Here is a 22,397-nt window from a genome sequence, read left to right as displayed (position 1 = left end):
GTTTTCATCTTTTGTTGCCCCTGTGGGTTATTGACATCTTTAACATTAAATCTTTATTGTGCAATGCAACCCAAGAATGCCTTTATGCTAATACAATCATTATCATTTTCAAGTTCATAAAAAAAATCTATTTTCATGTACAACTTTGCAACCCATTCTGGCCATATCCCATATCCCTATGAAGGGTCAAGATTTAAACAAACTTGAATCAAACTACCTGATTATTTTCTGTCACTACGTATTTCTATGTAAATTTGATGGCCGATTGTCCCCCGTTCATCCGCAACATTTTTATTCTACAATTTTTCAAATTTTTCTTTTTTGGCTCAGCTGAAGATGTTAAAGAATTAATTTTCACTAATTATCCCCCCTGGAAAGAAGGTGTCCATATTTGAACAAACTTAAATGCACTTCAATTGGTAAATTTACTTGAAAACCAAGTGCTTTTGCAAATGAAATTATCAAAAAAAGTTTGGCGATGTCTATCAATGGAAAATTTTGACCAGATAAGCACAGTTCAGCCATCACTCAAATGGGCAAATAAGCTAGTTACATTTTATAATAACTGTTTTTTGTTAATTGTCTAAAATAATCTTTTTTTATGAAAAATAAAAAGCATATAATTAAAATTATATTTTTAAGCAAATGTTCAAAAAGCTAATGCACTTTCATTGTAACAACATCAAAAAAATCTCTCAAGCTTGAATATCTTTATTTAAATATCATTCATTAAATATGTGGACATTTTGCACACGCAGAGTAGATACACACGAACTGCAAAATTTGCACACAGATATTTCAACAAACATATAATGCTTGTTAAACATAATTTATACACTAAAATAGTAAATTTAACTAAAAAATTATTGCATATCAGATACAAATCACAAACAAAATATCTTTTGTTACACTACCCTTAAAAGGAAAAAATATCCTAGTATTACACTGTTTTTTACATTAAATAATATACAAAAAGCTGAGATACATAAACCAATCAAAAAAACCTTACTGGGACTTATTTGCTTTTGTCTAATACACATTTTCTTCTATCTATATGTTCTATAATTTACCACATTATACATAAAACATCAGTAAATGTCTTAATACATTGTACTAGTCACAGCAACAAAAAATAAATAGATACAATCCCTCATGATTAACAAAGGACTTCTGTGTTATTGCAAAACTTGTCCTTTCATCAAACTATCTTCTTTGAATAATAAGGCGATCACCTGACCATATTCTGCTGTTGCTTATATCATCAATTAAGTCTTCATGTACATACAAACCTCATAAGGGAAGAATAAGACAACGAACAGTATTCAACATCATTGACTAATAAAATACCCTGAGGAAGAATTTTTGCATATAACGTAAGAACAGCCACCTTCTTTTCCTAGAAATTGGCACAAAACAGCAGCATTATGAATTGGTTCCTATTTATTATGCAATGTCTTCCATTTTTAATGGTAAGCATCTGGTATTTTCCCATTTTTCTGTTATAAAGTATCAGAGCAACTAGGACGGCCAGGGCGCCGACACCTGAAAATTCCGATCATAAGTTGAGAACATTAAAGCCGTAGTTTGCTGATATCACCCCAATAATGGGACCCTCCAAAAATGTCCCCACACTGCCAAAACCTTAAAATAGAGGAGAGGTTAACATTATATGTATGCTTCTAATTACTTCAAAGGTCACAATACTTAAAAAAATCTGTCCATTCCCCTGAAATCTCATGAATACATTGGTGCAAATAAATTTAAGCGCTTGCACTTGTCAATATATATAAATGTGATATTTTTAAACACCTGTATTTGAAATTTGGTTTTCACACATGAAAACACAATAGCACTATATATAAATAGACACTCATCAACATATATAGTTAACCATTGATTTATGTAGTATTATATAAAGGAGAACATTTGCAAATGTAAATATTTGTTGCTGTTGCTTAAAAACATAATCATTTAAAGATGGACTCTGGTTTAAGAGCCCTTTTTCACACTCCCCTCCCTCTCTTCAATTTAGAAAAATAAAAAAAATTGTGGTATATACACTCTCCATTTCATTGATTAAAACACTTTTTGAAATGTACACCATTGACAAGACCAACAGCAGCAGCTGCATTTCTTCCATCCATCTCTCCCAGTTCATTTGGGATGGATCCACCTACAAAATGATAACAATGTAAGATCCACCTGCAAAACAATCACAATGTAGGATATACAAAAACATCCACTAACACAAAACAATCACAATGTAAGATCCACCTAACTACAAAAATCAATACAAAACAATGTAGTAAGAACCTACAAAACAATCACAATGTAGGATGTAACTACAAAAACAATCACAATGTAGGATCTAACTACAAAACAATCACAATGTAGGATGTAACTACAAAAACAATCACAATGTAGGATCTAACTACAAAACAATCACAATGTAGGATGTATTACAAAACAATTAAGATCCACCTACAAAACAATCACAATGTAAGATCCACCTACAAAACAATCACAATGTAGATCACCTACAAAACAATCCTCATGTAAGATCCACCTACAAAACAATTATACAATGTAAGATCCACCTACAAAAACAATAACAATGTAAGATCCACCTACACAAATCAATACAATGTAAGATCCACCTACAAAAACACCCACAAAACAAATGTAATGTATATGTAGATCCACCTACAAAACAATTGCAGTGTCAGATCAACATGCACAAAATTCACAAATATATCACCATACACTGTAAATATTGGATACATAATTACCTAAGATGCTATCAGGACCACAGTTGAATACTCCAGCTAGAAACATGAACACAGTGTTAAAGACAATTCCCCAGGTACTGGTCAGATAAAATGCTAGAAGGGAGACAGCCGATAAAGCCACGGAATAACCGGTACCCGCTAGAGACCGACCCTTAAAATACCTGTAATTAAAAATGATTGACCCTTAAAAAATCAGATAAAATAGTCATCATTAATTTTAAAACCTGAGAAACTTTTTGTGTCAAGTTCCTTGCACCCCTCTAATTATAAAACACCCCTCCAATGTGGTGTAGAAAAGATTACCTGTCTATGACAATTCCTATAACAGCACTGCCTAACACTCCACCCACCTCAAATGTTGTAGAAAACATACCAGCCTGGGCTTTGGTGTACTTTAACTGAAAAATCATTTCAACGTGCAAGATTTAGATCAAAGATAAATCATATAAAAGAAAAAATTATACATTTCAAGGTTAACACACCTAAAAAAACAAATCTTCCATGTTAACTTTAGATTTTGTTTGGGTAATATAAATAAATAATTCTGTGTTGATATCCTTTCCTTCTCATTCACAGTAATACATTGTAGTCATAATCTACATAATCATATTACTCCATAGTTCCCTACTCTTCCCTACTAATTATCAAAGCATTAAGTTATACATGTAAATTTGTAACCACGCAATAGGCAATACCCTCCATCCCTTTTCTGGTCCATGCTAAGAAAGAGACAAACACATCCAGTTTGATACATTGGTAACCACATATACATGCAGTATCTCACTGTCTGTCTCTGTCTGTCTAGCTGTTTGCCTCTGTCTGTCTGTCTGTCTGTCTCTGTCTGTCTAGCTGTTTGCCTCTGTCTGTCTGTCTGTCTATCTCTGTCTGTCCAGCTGTTTGTCTCTGTCTGTCTAGCTGTTTGCCTCTGTCTGTCTGTCTGTCTCTGTCTGTCTGATACTTACAGCATTCAGTAGATACATTGGTAACCACATATACATGCAGTATCTCACAACTTTTAAACAAAAGACAGCTACAGCGACCTCTGGTAACATCCTATCAACAAAAAACAAAAATGTCTCTATATAAATCAATAACTACAAAAGTACCAACTTTACTTCTGAATCATGTATATTCTGCATTCAGAAACTTGTATTAAAGTAGCATGGAATAAAAACTGATATATTTATTCAAAAGAAATATTGTTTACAGGGAAATTTTTCACCCCCATTTTATTTTAGCCCCTTTCAATTCACCCCAATTTCATTTGGGTGAATTTATAACAATGCAAATTAAAAGAATCCTGTATAATTACTTAAACAAAACTTTGACTGAGCAAATTTAAAACGGGGAAAATTTGTTTGCAAGAGTGAAAGGGTGAAAATAACATGGGGCAAAAAATACCCTGTTTACAGTATGTCATATTCATTATAATAAGAATAGTCACAAAGTAAACAGAAATCTTACGGGATTTTCCACATCTGTAGCCATGAGGTGCTTCCTGTAGATTTTGATGATGTGGAACTCTGTGCTGTAATGTAAACAATTTCTTAAAATGCATGTTTGCATGGGATATCTAAATATGATTTATAAACGTCGTTGAATGTACAATTCTGTTTTCCCTTGTCCCTGAATGCTTAACTTCACTCTTGACTTATATTTTCCTGGAATTTCTGTACTTTTTTTACTTACTTTTCCCCGGTATTTCTATGCTTTTCTTACTTACTTTTCCCCGGTATTTCTATGCTTTTCTTACTTACTTTTTCCCGGGATTTCTATGCTTTTCTTACTTACTTTTCCCCGGGTTTTCTATGCTTTTCTTACTTACTTTTCCCCGGTATTTCTATGCTTTTCTTACTTACTTTTCCCCGGTATTTCTATGCTTTTCTTACTTACTTTTCCCCGGTATTTCTATGCTTTTCTTACTTACTTTTCCCCGGTATTTCTATGCTTTTCTTACTTATTTTTCCCCGGTATTTCTATGCTTTTCTTACTTACTTTTCCCCGGTATTTCTATGCTTTTCTTACTTACTTTTCCCCGGTATTTCTATGCTTTTCTTACTTACTTTTTCCCGGTATTTCTATGCTTTGTTCTTCTGGGGTGCTGAAGAATAGGAAGACCAGCACACCAAGTGTTGCCTGAAACAGCGGAGAAATAATTCAAAGCCAAGTAAAGAAATATGAAAATAACAAAGAATTAAATTACAAAGAAACTAGAAAACTGTCTGACCAAATAATAAAAAAAAAGATTAGGCTCTGGATTTTTTGTAGTGGGCAATATAATTAATCCTCAAGGAATTACTACAGCTTTACTTAAAGTATGAATTTATGAAAGGTTGTCTTTTTCTACCAATTCATTATCCTCAGGCTGACAAAAATGGAATCCAACCCCCTAACCTAGCTCCTAACTGGACGACAAACAGATGGTACTAAATTTGGTCTCAAAATGTCTTACTGCCTTCAGAAACAATGTATTAAATCTTAATATAAATCAAATTAAAATTGATATCCCATAGAAGGTCACGTCAGGGGTTAAATTCAAAACTACTTTAGACTTATTCGCTTCAATGAATATACAAAGATTTTACAGGTGATGATTTGATTGGTTGATATACTGTTGACGTATTACATTTAGTGGTGTATTCTATTTAGTGATTTTGCTAAGAGCAGAGTCTGCTAATTCAAGTACATTGCTAGCAAATTCAGACAGCGCTAAATGAAATCTACAATAACTTGTTGAAAATTGAATTTCCATCAAATATACACTACAAGCAAAATATAATACATTTCCAAACAGAGAGATGGACAGACAGTGATTACTACAGGGCACCTGCAAATTCTTGTACGACCCAAACAAATCTTTCCACACTAAAAACTTTTTGTTCCTGTCTGGTACTCACCACTATCACAGAAGGAAGAAAAAATGCACTTCTCCAAGAGTAGGAAGTCTGTAGATAAACCTAAAATCAAAACCGGACATGGAGTTAAAAAAGCCTGTATAAATAAAACAGTTTCTGTAGATAAATCTAAAATCAAAATTGGACATGGAGTTATATAAATAAAACAGTATCTGTAAGGGAAATACACCTCTTTCACTTTTCTCACTTGATTTCTGAGATTGTAATCAAAAGGTCATAGAAATGCTGATTCTGAAAGTGCTTTATCAAGTTAATTCAATACAAAGAAGAATGTCTATAGCATTAGGACACTGAATAATATTTTCATTATCCAGTACATGTATTGCGGAGGCGTAATCTCATTATTCTGATTGGACGACTTACAGCCAGAGAAGTTCCCATGATGCCCCCCGCAAAGGCACATGTCCCAAACATTCCGAACATGCTATTTCTGACTTCATCTGCATACCAGGATCCCAGGCATTTAATACAGTTAGGCCAGCACTGGGCCTACAAAACAAAGGCACTGAATGCAGATAGCTTACTGGGCCTATAGACAAATGTGCTGCACTTATTATAAATCAGTATTTTGTTAAAACATTCACTTTTAATTACGTACTGTCAGATAAACAATAAATACATGTAGAGTATTCATACAGTTCCCCCCTTTTGAAATTTGACTGTACGTTCTGCAATTCATTATAAACTAGCCTGAATGCTTTTTATCAATGAAATGAACTGATGACAACTTAACATGACTACCAGACTAATAACTACTTGTGTTGTTCTATTTATTAAGATAAATAACACATAACTGTGTTCTGCACTGTTCCATTAATAAAGATAACACTCACCTGTGCTTTCCATTAATTAAGAAGACACTAACCCGTGCTGTTCCATTAATAAAAATAACACTAACCTGTGCTGTTCCATTAATAAAAATAACACTAACCTGTGCTGTTCCATTCATTAAGATAACACCCACCTGTGCTGTTCCATTAATCAAGATAACACCCACCTGTGCTGTTCCATTAATTAAGATAACACCTACCTGTGCTGTTCCATTAATTAACACCCACCTGTGCTGTTCCATTAATTAAGATAACACCTACCTGTGCTGTTCCATTAATTAAGTTAACACCCACCTGTGCTGTTCCATTTATGAAAAGTAATAAGAAGAAGATCCAGAAATTACTCCAACTTCCAAATGTGACCTACAAGCAGACAAGAGAAACTGAGGCAATAGCATACATGTGATAATTTCTAGACCCAAATACTGTACAGCAGTCTTCAAAATACTGGAATTTTGGTGAAAATACTGTACATTGCTAATCAAACAAGAGGCCCATGGGCCACATCGCTCACCTGAGAAGCTTTGGCCATTCTGTTCTTTACCAGATTTCCCCTTGTAATACATAATTTATTACAACCTCACCCTACCCACTGATCATAATTTAATCAATTTGAATTCTACACTACCACAGTATGCTTCCAAATAAGTTTCAGCTTTGATTTTCAGATTTTTTTTCTATATATTTCTATGTAAAACATTGATTCCCCATTGTGGCCCTGCCCAACCCCCAGGGGTCATGATTTGAACAATTTAAAATCTACACTACCCCAGGATGCTTTCAAATAAGTTTCAGCTTCTCTGGCTCAGTGGTTCTTGAGAAGAAGATTTTCAAAGATTTTTCCTATATATTTCAATGTAAAACTTTGATTCCCCATTGTGGCCCCGCCCTACCCCCGGGGGTCATGATTTGAACAATTAAGAATCTTCACTACCCTAGAATGCTTCCACATAAGTTTCAGCTTTTTTGACCCAGTGGTTCTGGAGAAGAAGATTTTCAAAGATTTTTCCTATATATTTCTATGTAAAACACTGATTCCCAATTGTGGCCCCGTCCTACCCCTGGGGGTCATGATTTGAACAATTTAGAATCTACACTACCCCAGGATGCTTCCACATAAGTTTCAGCTTTTCTGGCCCAGTGGTTCTTGAGAAGAAGATTTTCAAAGATTTTTCTATATATTTCTATGTAAAACATTGATTCCCCATTGTGGCCCCGCCCAACCCCCAGGGGTCATGATTTGAACAATTTAGAATCTACACTACCCCAGGATGCTTCCAAATAAGTTTCAGCTTTTCTGGCCCAGTGGTTCTTGAGAAGAAGATTCTCAAAGATTTTTCCTATATATTTCTATGTAAAACATTGATTCCCCATTGTGGCCCCGCCCTACCCTTGGGGGTCATGATTTGAACAATTTAGAATCTACACTACCCCAGGATGCTTCCACATAAGTTTCAACTTTTCTGGCTCAGTGGTTCTTGAGAAGAAGATTTTCAAAAATTTTCCTATATATTTCAATGTAAAACATTGATTCCCCATTGTGGCCCAGCCCTACCCCCGGGGGTCATGATTTGAACAATTTAGAATCTACATTACCCAAGGATGCTTCCACATAAGTTTCAGCTTTACTGGCCCAGTGGTTCTTGAGAAGAAGATTTTTTAATGACCCAACCCTATTTTTGTCTTTTCTTGATTATCTCCCCTTGCGAGGGAATATGTCCCTTCATTTTAACAATTTAAATTCCCCTTCACCCAAGGATGCTTTGTACCAAGTTTGGTCAAAATTGGCCCAGTGGTTCTTGAGAAGAAGTCGAAAATGTGAAAAGTTTACAAACGGACGGACGGACAGACGGACAGCTAGACGGATGACGGACAAAATGTGATCAGAAAAGCTCACTTGAGCCTTTGGCTCAGGTGAGCTAAAAACTGTACATAAAACTGTACAAAATATCGACCAAAAAATTAATGTAAGGCGTTCATTTTTTAATAATAAATTTCAAATCAATGTACAGATGCAACACTGCATAAGATGTATTATGATTTTTTATTCATTTCAAGAAACTCTTGAAGAATTTTGAATCTCTGCAATAAACTATGCAAGGCTTAAATGCTGAACTTAGTAAAAAGTACAGTATTTATTAAAACAGTTTAATTAAATCGAGTCTGGTCGTCTCCATTCCACTGCATTTTTTAAATTGTACTAAAAAATCATTTCTCTTAAAATCTGAATTTAAATAAACAATACTTATGCTTAAGCAAATAATGGAATAAATTTTGTTTTGCTATCACAAAGTGTTCTCGATTCTTGTGAATGCAGGCGTTTTCTCTTTGAAATGTCTTTATTTTTAACAAATTACAGTTTTAAGAATCCTTAATAAGGGTCCTATCAAAAAGCAATCATCCAAACAAAACACTTTGATATCTCTTAATTACAATGTAATTATCACGGGAATATTTCACACCTTCATTCATGATTTTTTTTATGTTTACCAGGCTCTGACAAATCCCATTGCCCGACGCCCGGGGCTAGTGAATTTTAGAGGCGGGCAAGTGAATTTTAAATAGGCACTTGCCCGTGGGCAAGTGACTTAAAAAAAATCAATCAATAAATATTTTTTAAAATGTCATAGTTTTCCACGAAATTAAAATTATTTTGCTATAAGAGTTATCTTCCTTTGTTTGTCACACTTTGTATGCAAACCAGTTTAATTGTGTCATCATTATGCAATTCATTACAATTAAGTTTTACCGAAAGTTTTGACAGTTATATGAGGCAGAAAACGATCGAAAGCCGATGATAAGTACATCTTCCATAACAATTAATGTTAGTGAAAAACTCAGTACAAAATCATCTAAGCATATCAGGTATGAGAAAAGAAAAAAATAAATGTCCGAAATGATTATTTTAAACAAATAGCAGATATTATGACTATATGATAGAAATTTTACGTCTCTGTATGAAAGAAAATATTATTCTGGAACGGGACATAAAACAGCATACAATTATCAATCAACAGATTGTATGGTACATAGTACTTAATGGCAGGTGGTTTTAAATGTCGCCAATATTCAAAATAATAATTCTAGGCTAAATTTTTTTTCGATTAAGAGACAAATTAATTCATTATGATGAATATAAAGTGCTGGTGGGGCAAGTAAAAATTGAAGTAGGGCAAGTGAAATTTGACTATGCACTTGCCCGTGGGCAAGTGCTTGAAAAATCTATTTGTCAGCCCCTGTGTTTACCTTAATCACCAGTAAGTCACGCATAGTTCGAGATTTCCAGTGTTGCGCAAGCGGGAATGAAAGCGGGAATGAAAGGCGGTTTCCAGTAAACATTTCAAAAAACGGTACACATTTTCGTTTCCCGTGAATTTTGGTGTACCGCCATGAGCCCGTGAATTGGGTCAAAAATACACGACATTTTGTGTACCGTCAGTACATATCACATGTATGCAATAGAAACCATCAGTAAAATCTTGAATTAAATTTAAAAATCCATCAAATCTGGTAAAAACCTCTTTTGTTAATTTTAAATAATTCCATGATATTTATTGAATTTCAATCACTGAAGTTATGTATTAATCTTTTTTAAATGCATACTTCAAAGGTAATGCATTTAAAATTTAAAATTACAACAGAGAAAGAAATATAATTTAAATCATTCCATCTCCCTACACATTTCATTAAATTGATTTTTCATATGATCATTACTGTCTTATAACCTAATTTCCTCGTTTGAATCAATAAAGAGATTGTTCTATTTTTATAATGACAATATGACATTGTGTTTATTTTACCATGGATAAGGCAGACATCAGCAAACAGACTCCAAAAGTTCTCCTGGGTCCAAACCTGTCTCCTAACGGCCCCAACAACATCTGTAAACAAGGGATAAAACGTATAATATAATAAACAAGAACAGTAATCAGAAATATATATCTGTCTCCTAACGGCCCCAACAACATCTGTAAACAAGGGAGATAATGTAGCCAAGATAATTGTCCTTATAAATAAATGGATGAGTATTTATGCCTTGCCACTTTATACCATTATTTTCCACTTTTAAACACTGAGTACTTCAAGTGTTGGAATATATTATAAAATATTGTTACACACCACATAATATTCAAAATGCTTTTAAAAAGAACAAAAGTCTAAAAAATGTTGCTCAATCCCTGATTATTTAATAAAATTGTTATTGACTTTTGAATTTTGCCTGCTCCTGACTTCCTTGAGCCTCAGTCAACCAATTCCAGACCATGTCCATATAGTCACTAAAAGATCTCATCAAAGTCAATATTGTATACTGTTATCTGTTTCTATTTAGTCTTACTATATAGACTTTAACACTTACCTGCATTAGAGCATAAGGTAGTAACAGAGCCGTATCTAGCCACCCTAGCTGTGTTTTACCAATAGAAAGTGACTCTTCTAAGTCTGTCTTCACCTTAAATGAAGGAAAATTCCTCAAACTGTGAATCATGAAAGAAAGGATTATTTAATAAAAACATTTAGAATTACATGTACTGTCTGTTTCAAGAGTTTTCACCTTGCCAAGGCATTGCTCTAAGAGCTTGCAGTGATGAGTGGCACTTTGTTCCGCTAGCTATTGTATTATTTTATGCTTTCATGATAAAATGTCAAATTTCATAAGTTTAAAAACATTCGTTATAATAAGTACTTTTAACCCATTATATGTATAAACCATGTCCTCTGGGTAACATTACATACTGAAACAGTTGAAAATGCATGACAATTAAAATATAACCGTTTACACTTTACAGCATAAAAACTGCTATATGAATAGAATGTTTTGCTTATATGGTTCACTAGGCTGTACTAGGGATCGAGACTTGAATTCCGTTATTAAAGCTGGACACAACTCGTAAATACTTAGGGAATGTTTTTAAGTTTTGTGTGAGTTATTGGTGTGAGTTATTGGTGTGTGAATCACACAGACTTGTCACGTAGGCATATTTCATGAAGCGCGCTAGCGCTTCATGAAAAATATGCCTACGTGCAAGTCTGTGTGATTCACACACCAATAATTCACACTAAACTTAAAAACATGCCTTATTTTACATTTTACATGTTTGGAAGCACGAAAAATATACTCAATATTTGAATTTCTCTCTGCCCTATATCTTTATACTTTTACTAACGTCGCTGTACCCTTATTGGGACGTCACGCAAATGCACGTTTCTCCTGTATAGTTCTATGCGTGAGTATACACGAAAATGGTATTCAAATCAATTTCACTGTTGGCTTACTAGAAAAACACAGCAAATGTAAATATTTATAGGTATACATCATTCCCGATATCATTATCTACACCAGGGTATATTCTTTGCATTCATTTAGTCATTACATCTGATTGCTTTATTGTCACGGTACTATCAGCGTGGAATGGCAACACATATTGTTCATGGCAATGCTGGTTATCGTCACGATTTTCATTACCTTTGTTTACATTTTACTGCGATTGATGATTGACATGGTCAGAAGACCAATTATTAAGGTGTTAATGATAAGTAGTTAAATTAATTCATAATTTGGCAGTATTTTTTCGATCAATCCTACTGTTTACCAGTGTGAGTACAGTGACCCTACAACATGGAACATGACTTGTAGTCGTACATAATCGTGGTTTCTGATTTACACATGTTACATGCACTTAAATGATTGCTTTGAACACAAAAAGTTTAATATGTAGAATTCTGTTATCACACAATAAACTTTAGCATTCAGAAGCACTTGCGCGAAAGCGTTTAAACTTATTAAAATAGAATTGTGTCATATTTTCTCTTTTTACAGTATCTGATTGAAAATAAAGACATTTTAGTTTTAAATGAATAACTTCATGAGTATTTTGGGTGAATATAAAATTCACTCTCTAGAAACACTTACAACACCTAGAGGTTTTCGCAGCAAATACGTGGAGGCGTAAGCGAGCCATCCCAGGATAAATATGACGGCCTGTCGTCTCTGTAGTGGCGTGGTCAACATCCTGCTTCAACAATCAGCAGCCAGACCGATTATCTGTTTTATATCTTACTTCGCTCAGAAGTACCATATAAAACACAAGGAGAAGTGAGGTAATTCAGATATACCTGAAAAATATAGGGTGTCGCCTGCAAACCATGCCGAAAAATATATGAGGAAATTCGAGATACTCAGATAACGTTAGTGTGTTTAATTTTATCATATAATCACATGATAAAAAGAAGGATACCTCCTTAAGTCATTGCTGTATGTTCTTTGTAGTCATCAGGACGCGGGGAAAATCATCAGAACTATGCAATATGAATATCTTGATCTTCTTCCAACCGACCACAACACCAAAGGTAAACAAATATTAGATTAACTCCCCTTTTTCGTTGCTCTAACATTAAGTCGTTCTTAAATTATTTCGTACCAATTCATATTACTTTCAATGATGTGTATTACACATTCAAGTTTTCAACTTACTTTCTTAACTATTCTTTTGTATGACTCACAGTATGTGGCCATAAGTGAGTCATAATTGCATTTTTACGCTATATATTTCATTGAAAAACCAATTTTTATAAAAACTTTGTGGAGTCAATTATAGCTCAATTTTCATGATTTTTACACTGAATCATGCAGATCTAAGCGTTACGGTTTTATATGTTTGTCTTTGACCATAACCCTACAGATCCCGTAATACAAAAAGGTGCAATTTACGGTGCAAAATTTTTTGAGCACTTTTAGGGAGAATTTCTCCACTTTTTAGCATTGGTCAATCAAATACCTTTCACTTCCTAATTCTGGACACATTCTGTAGCCAATATGTATATTTTATCCACCTTCCAACCAGTAATAGTTGTCTCTACAGGCAATAAACTCGCTTGAAGTGAATTTTCAGCAATCTAAAAAATAATTTTAATCAAGCGAGATTATACTTGTAGTGACGACTATAAATATAAAGGGTTGGGAGATGGATAACATACAGATAAGTTAAATAATGTGCCTAGAATTAGGGAGTAAAGTGTAGTTAATTAACCGATGCTGGAAAGTGGAGAAATTCTTCCCCAAAGTGTGCAAAAATATGCGCCGTAAATTGCACCTTTTTTGCATTACGGGATCTGTAGCGTTATGGTCAAAGACAAATATATAAAACCATAACGCTACATATAAATAATTTTATCCTGCAACTACCCCTTGCATTGACCTAATAAAGGTAACCTAATAAACCAAAGCTTTATCCGGTCACTGCCCTAATAAAGCCTTGTGCATGCATTCCGACGTTCTAAAAGCATTGTGACGTCACGTATACTGCAATGTTTACGCCATGGCGTCATAGTTTCAACTGCGGAGACGTGCCTAAATCTATCGGAATTAGCTTGTTTTGGACGCTCAAATGTAAAATTCTGTTGCAGGATAAACAAAATACATGATAACTGTCTTGAAATATAAGCGATATTTGGGCTCGGGTCGAAAACATAAGAGGGCTCGGCAAACCTCGCCCTCTATCACGTTTTCTTACCCTATAGCTTATATTTCAAGACAGTAACCATGTATTTTATATGTATGTCTTTCTTTCTGCTTTATTTTAGTCTAATTGATCATAAAGGTTTAATACAAATTTATTGTACGTAATAACACATTCTAACAGCAAAATAAAATTTTCAAAGATGCAGCTCATATTATAATATGTTTTTTTATCACATATTTTCCCCTTTATCCCGTTGATATAGCTCATGTGATATCGTTTTCGTATCAACACTATGTATTCCTACGCCGCGTGACGTGATGTAAATAAACAAATACATATGTGTGATGGAGAGAATGACTTAATTTGTCAAATTTCACTTTATTTGATGTATTTTAACAAGATTTCATTCATGAATTAAAAAAAATAAGCGCTGAAATATTTTCTTTCTTTTATATTTGTACGAACTATTTCATACAGCGTAATTTTATTTATTACGTTATTTGGTCCGAGGTAACCGAAAAGGAACATTGAATTAGAAATAACGACAAAATACACATTTATAGTGAACAAAAATATGTGATAAAAAGAATTCCCATGGTTTGTGATTTGATATGATTTTTATCCAACTCGTTGTGTGTTTTCTATCCCATTGCCAAGGCTCGGGGATAGAAAACACACAACTCGTTGGATAAAAATCATATCAAACCACAAACCATGGGAGATCCTATATATATCGTATTATATCTTTTTAAAACCTTTGTTATTCGTAGTCAAACCCATGGTACGGAACCTGATGCCCTAGTTTGGCAGATTATGGCGAAAGATAAATTCTCTCATTCTTCGATTGGAAAACACAAGGCTGAAGGGACGAAATTTTTGATACCCAAAGAAATGTGAAACAAAACTAGAAAAACACACACATGAAATACAAAACAAACGGTCAGATCTAGAACACAAACTGTATGAATCTTCGAATACGGGGGCATAAACATTTTTCCAAAAAAAAAAAATCGGTAAGGTTTATTAATTACGTTACTTGTGACCTAAAAGCGAAATTATTTAAGGAATGACTCTAATTCTTGGCCAGATTATCGAGTATAATATGGTTTGGGTCAGTTTACGCTTTATAATCCGCGAAGAATTAGAGTCATCCCTTATAATTTAATTTTAAAATAATTAGACAACTGGGGATGTAAAATTGTGTTGTTTTTATTAGTTCAAATTTACCGCGCAATAATACAACCGTAGTAACGGAAGTGATTGGAAGCAAGGGGAGGTAAAAACTGATACATAGATCTAGCAGCCATGATGCTTGTTTACATGAGGTAAGATCGAACAACTGTTTGAAGTTAAAGGTACATTCATTAAATCTGGAATTTTTCATGAATCCGAAGGACTGGAAATGAGGGGATTGATGGATACAGATGATTCAGCTGGTTGTCAAGGGGGTGTGTCCCCATACCAAACCAGATTATACAAAATGTTATGCGTTCCTTTTTGGAAATCAACCAATGAGAGACAAGAATACAAACAGAATTAAATTATTCCTTATTGTATTATTATGGTAATCTAACAACCAAGCTATATATGATATAGACGTGACGACTTAAACTTTTCTATCGTCAACTTCCCTTACTTATGCAGCAAATACCTTCATCACCTGTATATATCTCAGTTGATTCGATACGCAAGAGCATGCTCTACCTACGAACAATTTCTAAAACGAGGTAAATTATTGACAAGCAAGTTGATTAAACAAGAATATCAGCAGTCTCGTTTAAAGTCATCATTTCGTAAGTTCTATGGTCGATAAAATGACCTTGACAGCAAATACAATTTATTACTGAGTCAAATGCTGACTGCCGTTTTTCATACTAATTGTTAATCCATTATTTATACACTGAATTGACGAAGGATTTTCCCGTTATTTCCTTATTCCTGACAAGGAGCACACGGCGGTGTGACCACTCAGCAGGAGATGCTCACTTCTCCATGGCACCTGACCCACCTCTGATGTTTTGAAGGTCCGTGTTTGCTCTGCTCTTATTTTGTATAGTTTTATGGACTTTGATATTGAATATTGTTCGTTATCTCCACATCCTACATTTATTACAAATTACAAAAGTTTCTACAGAAATGTATCAAAATATCAAGTATAAATGTGCTTCAAACTTTAAATTAAAATATCCTGCCGTAAATAATACACTTTTTATATCTTAGTTTAGGTGTTTGGCAATTTTGATAAATCTACTTCAAACAGATTCACCTTATCTTAAAACCTTAAAGGGCCTCTCAGATGAGTGTGATAATTCAATAGCTATTTACAGCAAGTGAATGTTCGGAAAACACCCCTCGAACACTGCGATAATGCGTATCCATGCACATCCTCGGATTTCTTAAAGCTTTTTTTTTTTTCTCGGCTCCATCCATTATTCAAAAGATGCCGGCCGGGTTTGCCTGTTATTGAATTTGTTTAAAAGATTAGACAATTAGAATAACAAAAATCATAAATGAAAAACAATGTAATATTTTTTAAGACAAAGTAAACATTAAAAATAAGATATTGATACAAACCGTATCATAGGAAAGAACGGCTTTTTACGCACTCAATTACTTTGCCAAGTAAAATGTTTAACTCTATCCCCTCCTTTCCCTAAAGCTTTCAGACTTAATTCCATGCAGTATTGTCCCCACCATAAATCGACTTATTGCATCTCCTATGCAAATCAATTGTTAATTGTTTCTTTTAGAGCATAAGAACCCTGATTAACCTTCCAAATTAACGGCCGGCAGCAGACAAGAATATGCATTAAAAATTGATTTTCTTAACAGCAACGTACTTATGCAAATAACTCTTACATAACAATAAAGTTGTTTGTGGGCTGTGCAATTTTCTCGCCGGCAAGTGATGGCGTAAGGGTAAATAAATCTTAAAGGAACGTTAAACAAACAAACAATCAAACAATTTTTTTTTCTCTAAAGAAAAAAGTGGCCAGTGTATGCCTAACTTTTTACATGAACTTTATCCATATGAAGCATTATTTATTCAAAATCTTATTCAATGGAGAAAAGAAACTCTTGCTGAGGTCTTCAACATTACAATGACGGCATATTATCAATTGATATTAATTTATTTCATCCTTGCGTTGACATGCTGAAACCAGGTGAGCTTAAAAATAGGATACCACAGAGTCTGACACCTGTTTCTTATATGGATTGTTTTTCACTTAATTAAGATTTTGATGGTAACTTTGTAAATAAACTTTATGAGAAGGGTGATTACTTAAACTTTTCAATGTTACAATTTATCCTTTTCCACTGCATACGGGGTTTATATTCTCAGTTGATTAGATACTCAAATTCATGCTCTACGTATGAACAATTTTTAAAACTTGGTAAACTGTTGACAAACAAGCAATTGCAAATACAATCTTTTATTCAAACCTCCACGTTTTATTCTTAATTACAAAAGGGTTCAGCCTTGTATTCCACTAATTTTGAAGTTAAAGACTACATTTCCTACAAATATACATTTATTTAACGATCACTTTTTTTAATGAGCCTAGATATCGAATATCTGAAACACAAAACTCCTTCGTTTTCACGTTCTTCTTAATCCTAGTGACCGTTCACGGTAGCTCAGTTGGTAGAACGCTTGCTCTATGATCGGGAGGTCGTGGGTTCGAATCACGGTTAGTCGATACAAAACGGGAAGCAATTGTTCCTTCGCCATGCGCTCAACACTTGAAGTGAAAGATGCGGATCCTTAAGATAAGATCTTAGAAACTTAGATCTTAGAAGTTCAAGTGTCATGGCAGGCGTTGGCACGATATAGATTCCTCACAGCTCAGTGGCTCTGAGTGCCGAATAAATATCAAAATTCGAAGCCCTTAAACAAAATATGGTGACATTTCTGCAAGATAAAAATTATCAAACAGAACGTAAAACAAAATACAATCAATCAATCTTCACCCTACAACTTTAGCTATGCTGGGCCCGTTATTACTGGTGACGTAAATATATAGTAAATAATGAAAACTACACCAGGCAATTGGTCATGAAGAAATTAAAATTTTGTTTGTATATTGTTTAACGTCTTTCTCGAGAATTTTTTTACTCATATGGAGACGCCACCACTTGCCTGTGGAGAGCTGCAAATTTTGTCCTACACTCGGCACTTAGGGCCATTGATCAGGTAGGGATCTTTTTTGTGCCATCACCTACTGCGACACGAAACCTCGGTTTGTATACGGTATCATCCGAAGGACCTGTCTCCACGTCCTACAGTGAAATTCGAACCCACGACGTAAGGATCAACTCTTTACTTTGCGGTTCTAGAGCAGACGTTCCAACCACTGACACTTTGTAAAAATGGATTAAATGCATCAAATGTTTCATAATGTTTAAATCTCGCCATAAGCGATTTAGGGGAAATACAAAAAGTATCTATCATTAAAAAGCTTCCAATAATTCAGATGTAAAAAAAATACTAGATAGATTAAACGATCAATATATAACGGTCCCTGCTAATAAAGTAGGTAACAACATTGTCTTTGTTAGTACGGCTCATGTGATCATTATATAAATTGTATTTAAGAGGAACTGAGATTTAATTCTTCTAGTAGGAACTAAGGTACACTTAGAGCCCCCTTTCTTAGGAGGACTTTCTTCATGATCAAATGTCTGTTTTGAATATTGTCAATATTCCCAACAACCAAAATGAATTTGAATTATCATATCCATGTTGGATTCCAAAACGTCATAAAAATCCTTCCATACAAAGATAAATGTTGGTTTTATTCTCGATACACAAACCTTGTCAGAAAATACAATTTGTCATTGTTAGAAGCTGACTGATTGTTTTCATACTGATGTTTAGGTCATACTGATGTTTAGGATTTTTTCTTTCTTTCCCGAACATGAGAAGGAGAATACGGCGGATTTGACTGGTTGACAGGGGTTATTCTATCCCCCATGGCACCTGATCCTGTCTCTGATGTTCTGGAAAATGATGGTGGAGGTCTGTGGTTTTGGACCGCTTCTGTTCTATAGTGTTAGATCGACTTTTGAGCTTGGATGTTTTACTTGAAAAAGACGTGAATGGTAATATAACAACCAAGCTCAATACAAACGTGATGACTTCAACTTTTTAACCGACATCTTCCATTACTTGTATAGCAATATACCTTCATACCTGCATAATGAGTTTATATATCTCATTTGATTCGATACGCAAGAGCTTGCTCTACATATGAACAATAAAACGAGGTAAATTATTGACAAAGAAGTTGATGAAACAAGAATATCAGCCGTCTCGACACAATGACCTTGTCAGCAAATACAATTTATCATTGAGTCAAATGCTGACGGACGACTTTCATACCAATTGTTACTCCATTATTTATACACTGACGGAGGCTTTTCCCGTTATTTCCCTATCAACTCGATATTTAGATACTGTATACAGAGTTATTTTCGCCCCGTTTTATTTTGGCCCTTTCATACTTGCGGACAATTTTGCCCAGTTTTAAATTCGCCCTGTCAAAGTCTTATTTAAGTACTTATACTGTATTATATGAAATCGCCCCATTTTAAATTCGCCCAAATGAGGATAGGGCGAAAGGGGCGAAAATAAAACAGGGCGAAAATTTCCCTGTATACAGTATATCGATGTATTGTCAATCAACAATGGTTATTTCTATTCTTAGTCTACATGATATATCCCAGTTTGTAATAAAAGATACCACAAAGTCTTACATTTCTCTTTCATATTAAGATATTTGACTTGAAAAAGACGTTCAGGGTATTTTAATAAACGTGACGCGCCAAGCAAAAACCTCCCTTAACGAAGAATTTTGACATTTTCAGTTTTTTATTGATTCTTGTAGAGATTTTCTTTCTCTTTCATTTGATATATAACACGACAAATATTTCTGTACATAAATGTATAAAAGATTCATTGCATGACAAAGACGGAATATTTACTTTGACGTACAGTATACGCGTGCGTAACTGCATGAATTTTCATAACGTAAAATCGTTAAAAAAAATCGTGAAGCTATTAATATAATGATTTAATGATATTTATATTTTTAACTTTTTGATTGATTCCCTTAAATTTATCAATATTTAAATTTCTTTATCGTAATAATAGGAAAAAAACATTCTAACCAGTTACAATATCTCTGAAAAACAAAGAAGGTGGGGGGGGGGGGGGGCTGAAATGATTGACAAGAAGAAAAAAACAAAACTCAAATCAAAATCGAAAATCTTCTCTTCCTCTTGGAGATCTTCCAATTTAAGGCTTTTTTAATTCAATAAAATGGCAGAAATCTACATCACTGCAACAGTAAAAGCAAATAAACATCATTAGATGAAAAAAAAAACGTGTTGTGGTAGTACAAACGATACACAACTTCCTACTACATAGCTTGGGCTGGTGGGTTAACCGTTCAGCTCATTCGGTAGAGCACTGGACTGGCAAGCCAGAGAACCCGAGTTCAATCCCAATTAAGCAGAGGCACTCTATTGCCTCTGTTACACTATCAAAATAGTTATCTTCAAAAAGTTCGAGACAGTCCCTACTACTCCCCACCCCCTCCTTCGGGCAACAAAAGTCTATACAATACACAGGATAAAATAAAAGTATGTTCATAGCTTACGTTAAAAATACCTGAATTTTTAAAGAGTGCGACAGCTTTTTTTTTATCTAAAGGATATCATTACATTTTTTACAAGTCTACTATTTACATGTTTTAGTTTCGAATGTTTTAATACGGGAAAAATATGCAGAAAATTAAGGCCTTATCTCTGAAGACTTTTTAGCGTATTGATAAGATATTCCGCATCCAGGAATAAATTGTATTTGTCTCTTGTAGTAGAGTTCGATCCTTTTCTTTATGGGTGTCGTTACGAAATCAGTCTTTAATTCACACGAGGAACTTGTAAGTCGTCGAACTTGATTCCAATCCTTTTATATATCTCAATAAATGGCTATGCGTGTTCAAATCAGAGCAATAAAGAATAGGTGCATCAAATTTTAAAGTGTTCGGCCATAATTTCTTGTTAATTTTTTAACATTTGATTCATTTTTCTTGGCCCTTCGTTTCCTGTATTATATTCATGCTTAATTAAAGTATTGAAAAGAATAAAATAAAAGGCCTAACCTAAATTTCACTAGCACCTTCCTGAGAAAGTACATGCACACATCATAGGCGTCGGAAGCATATTGAAAGTGGGGGGGGGTGCTAAAGCAACAAAAATGGTAACCCCCAATGTTCAATGCCTATATATCATGTATATACATGTATTTGCAAAGAAAAGTGGGGGGGGGGGGGGGGGGCTAAGCCCCTCAACCCCCCCCCCCCCCCGTTCGGATGCATAGCTATGCACATTATGATTAATTTTAATTAATCATCATACTAGAATTACTAGTTGCTTTTTAGTATAGTTCAAAACATGCTTGTTGAAAATTGCCACAAAAAGTAGGAGAACGGGTAAAATATTCTCCCACTATCGTAAACGGGGGGAGGGGAAAGGGGGGGGGGGGCTGTGTCTCGGCTAGCTATTCATGCTAAGTTAATTACCTGAACTAATTAAATAAGAACAAGGCACACATGTACAATCTTTAAGTTGTAACTTTTGTTATTCATTAAAAAAAATTAATAGTTGTAATTTATACATACAAACATGTATATTTTGATAAACGAGAAAGCTGTATAAATGGGTTAGTTGAACAATTAAGCACTCAATATTCAAGCCGACCTACATGTATTTTCTTATGTTCAATAAATCCTTTATATTAGAACATAGAGCGTTTTTCATAATTATTTTGAGCAAATTTTATTCAAATATTTATATCCTGCAACTTATTATTTTAAATGAGAATGTTAACAGTCTCTTTTGAATACATCATTTTGCCAGTTCTATGGACGATACAATGACCTTCTCAATCTATCATTTAGTCAAACGCTGACTAACATTTTTCATCATAATTATTGTTAGGCCACTTGGTAGAAATGTTTTAACAATAAATTTAATTTTTTTTATATATATTACAGTTTATTCAAAACTTATCCATATTTACATAAACCAAAAATCCGATCGCGGAGCAGTTCAAAATTCGGTAAGGTACAAACAATACACTTAATAATTTCTGTAGTCATATTCTCTGTAAAATGGAGCAAAGACGCAAAACAACCTAGAATTAAAATTAAGAATTTTTACATCGATTCGGGATCCACATTATGGCTAAATATTTTGCTTCGTTGAAAATAAATCAAATTGTGACGATAGGTGATCCTCATGATCATTGAAAACGACAAAGACGATGACGTTTTAGAACGTCACGGAGCAGCAGATAACGATGCTATTTTGTGTTTTACTCAGAAAATAGCCTGAATA

The 22,397-nt window shown here is 34.1% G+C and overlaps 1 protein-coding gene across 1 annotated transcript; it reads right to left on the bottom strand.

Moving 5' to 3' along the window:
* Nucleotides 1-1,555: 1,555 nt before the first annotated feature.
* Nucleotides 1,556-12,655, bottom strand: LOC134257264 (uncharacterized). Its single transcript, XM_062739906.1, has 13 exons — nt 12,446-12,655; nt 10,892-10,984; nt 10,335-10,415; nt 6,829-6,897; nt 6,068-6,193; nt 5,687-5,746; nt 4,853-4,925; nt 4,254-4,317; nt 3,752-3,842; nt 3,093-3,187; nt 2,790-2,950; nt 2,102-2,173; nt 1,556-1,641 (listed from the first exon to the last, which is right to left on the bottom strand). The coding sequence occupies exons 1-13, from the start codon at nt 12,542-12,544 to the stop codon at nt 1,556-1,558; spliced, it is 1,170 nt and encodes a 389-aa protein (XP_062595890.1). The 5' UTR covers nt 12,545-12,655.
* Between the last annotated feature and the right edge of the window lie 9,742 nt (nt 12,656-22,397).

Source organism: Saccostrea cucullata, unplaced genomic scaffold (genome assembly GCF_032062105.1).
Source record: "Saccostrea cucullata isolate Sc308-1 unplaced genomic scaffold, CSIRO_AGI_Scuc_v1 ctg10879, whole genome shotgun sequence".
NCBI lineage: Eukaryota > Metazoa > Mollusca > Bivalvia > Ostreida > Ostreidae > Saccostrea > Saccostrea cuccullata.
This window is presented reverse-complemented; position numbering and strand designations above follow the sequence as displayed.

Coding starts and splice junctions, on each gene's coding strand:
- LOC134257264 (XM_062739906.1), bottom strand. CDS start 12,544: ATGTTGACCACGCCACTACAGAGACGACAGGCCGTCATATTTATCCTG. Junction 4,926..5,686: donor TTCTTCCTTCTGTGATAGTG/GTGAGTACCAGA, acceptor CCGCTGTTTCAG/GCAACACTTGGTGTGCTGGT. Junction 1,642..2,101: donor TGCTGTTGGTCTTGTCAATG/GTGTACATTTCA, acceptor CTCTATTTTAAG/GTTTTGGCAGTGTGGGGACA.